Source organism: Ailuropoda melanoleuca, chromosome 13, assembly GCF_002007445.2.
Source record: "Ailuropoda melanoleuca isolate Jingjing chromosome 13, ASM200744v2, whole genome shotgun sequence".
Lineage (NCBI taxonomy): Eukaryota > Metazoa > Chordata > Mammalia > Carnivora > Ursidae > Ailuropoda > Ailuropoda melanoleuca.
In genome coordinates, this window is record NC_048230.1 from 46,046,070 (window position 1) to 46,047,881 (window position 1,812).

General features: G+C 68.5%; 1 protein-coding gene across 1 annotated transcript in view; it reads right to left on the reverse strand.

The window, feature by feature from the left end:
- Window positions 1-1,812, reverse strand: part of COL9A3 (collagen type IX alpha 3 chain) — a 21,515-nt gene that overhangs the window by 6,148 nt on the left and 13,555 nt on the right. The window contains exons 16-20 of the mRNA XM_034641566.1: window positions 1,227-1,280; window positions 467-520; window positions 327-380; window positions 139-183; window positions 1-36 (exon numbers count right to left, since the gene is read on the reverse strand). Of these exons, the coding sequence (XP_034497457.1) occupies window positions 1-36; window positions 139-183; window positions 327-380; window positions 467-520; window positions 1,227-1,280 (243 nt within the window). The remainder of the gene's footprint in view (window positions 37-138; window positions 184-326; window positions 381-466; window positions 521-1,226; window positions 1,281-1,812) is intronic.

The window sequence follows — 1,812 nt, forward strand, 5'->3', positions numbered from 1 at the left end:
TGAGGGGCCAGCCTCCCCCAGCTCTCCAGCTTGGCCCTGCACAGGACGGGAGAGCCCTGAGTGCCCACATGGCCCCTCCGTCCAGGCCCGGGCGCTGCCCCTGACCCCCCCACCCACCAGGATAAAGAAGCCACGTACCAGTTCTCCCTTCGCGCCCTTGGACCCTGCTCGTCCCGGGAGGCCCTGAACAAGTCAGAGGTCAGGGCTGCCGAGCCCGCGGTAGAGCACGCCCAGAGAGGACCCCTCCCCCCATGCAAGCCCCCACTCAGGGACCCAGGGGAGGTGACCCCCATCCCGGGAGCACCGAAGGAAGCCCGTGCTCTCACCGGCAGCCCATTGGGACCCTTCTCTCCTGGGGCACCGTTGCGACCGGCCTCTCCCTGTGGGGGATCGGGGGACAGGCTGCTGAGGCCCAGGAGGCCGAACGCCGCAGCCCCCCCCCCCAGGCTACTGGTCCAACACCAACCTTCTCACCGTCGAGTCCCGGCACACCATCCCGGCCGTCCTTGCCTGGCATACCCTGGGGACGGGGACGGCGTGAGACCTGGCGTGCCCCTCGTTACCCCTTCCTCCCCAGTCCCCACGCCGTGTCCGCCGACCCCGGGCTGCCCCGGGGTATCTGTGGTCGCACAGCTCAGCAGCCGCAGGGTGACCTGGGCTGCCCTCAGACTCTGCAGCAGAGGGCCACTGGCGCACGGCCAGGGCCAAGGACGCTGTGGAGGGCCCAGCAGACCATGTGCCCCCCCCATGTCCCCGCAGGGAAGCTCCCCGTGGCCCGGGTCGCAGGCGAGGGAGCAGGCTTGGGGGCCGGCAGGAGAGCACACGGCCTCTCTCACGTGCCCTGCCCACAGGAGCCCAGTGGGGCCCGTCCTCAAGGGCTAGATCGGGAGGGGTCAGGAGGTGTCAGGAGGGAGCGTGGGGACGGACTGAGCACGGGATGGAGGGGCACAGGAGCCCCGGACCCTCAGGACCCTTCTGGCCCCTGGAAGGCAGAGGAACTCAAGACCCTCCATCTGTGTGCGGAACGCGTGGCCCCAGGTGCCGTGAAGGTTCGGGGGACCCATGGGGGGCCACACGCCGGCCAGGGGCCGCCCCGCAGTAGAAGGAGAAGGATTCTCCGGGGTGGGGGGATAGTTGCAGATGGCAGAAGCCATCAGGGGCAGCAAAGGCCGCTCTTGCAGGGCCACCAGCCTTTGCCCAGCACCGTGGCAGCTGTGGGAACTCACCGGCTCTCCGCCCGGCCCTGCTAGCCCAGGGACTCCTTTGAGACCAGGTCTGCCCTGAAAGAAACACAAGCCGCTGCATTTGGGGGGACCTTGAGGAGAGTTCCTCCCCGAGGATGCCCCTCGCTCCCAGGCAGGCGCGGGCCGCGGACGGTAGACGCCGGGCACGTGCTCAGGGTTGGGGGACAGCTGCGTTGGCCCATCCCGACAGCAGGGGAAAGGCTTGTCGGCCTGGGATCTCGCTTAGCACCCTGCGGCCGCCTCGTGCACGTCTGACCTCTGTGCTCAGTCCAGGGGATGACNCCCCACCCCCAGGAGGAAGGGAGGTCTGGGCCAGCGGCTCCTGGGTCTCCCCCTCTGCAGTGAAGTCTGGTGGCAAGCACGGCCATCTGAGCAGGGCTCAGTGCTGCCCCGACTGTCCCCGGACGACAGGGACCCCACAGTGAAGCTACCAGGAAAGTTAGAAGCGGTGAGAGTTAGCGGTGCTTAGAGCCGTGGTTGCCACATGGATTTAAAGCAGGACAGATGAAGCCGCTGGCCCTCCCCTCGGCTCCACAAGCCCCAGCGGAGCCCAGAGCACCTGACTGCA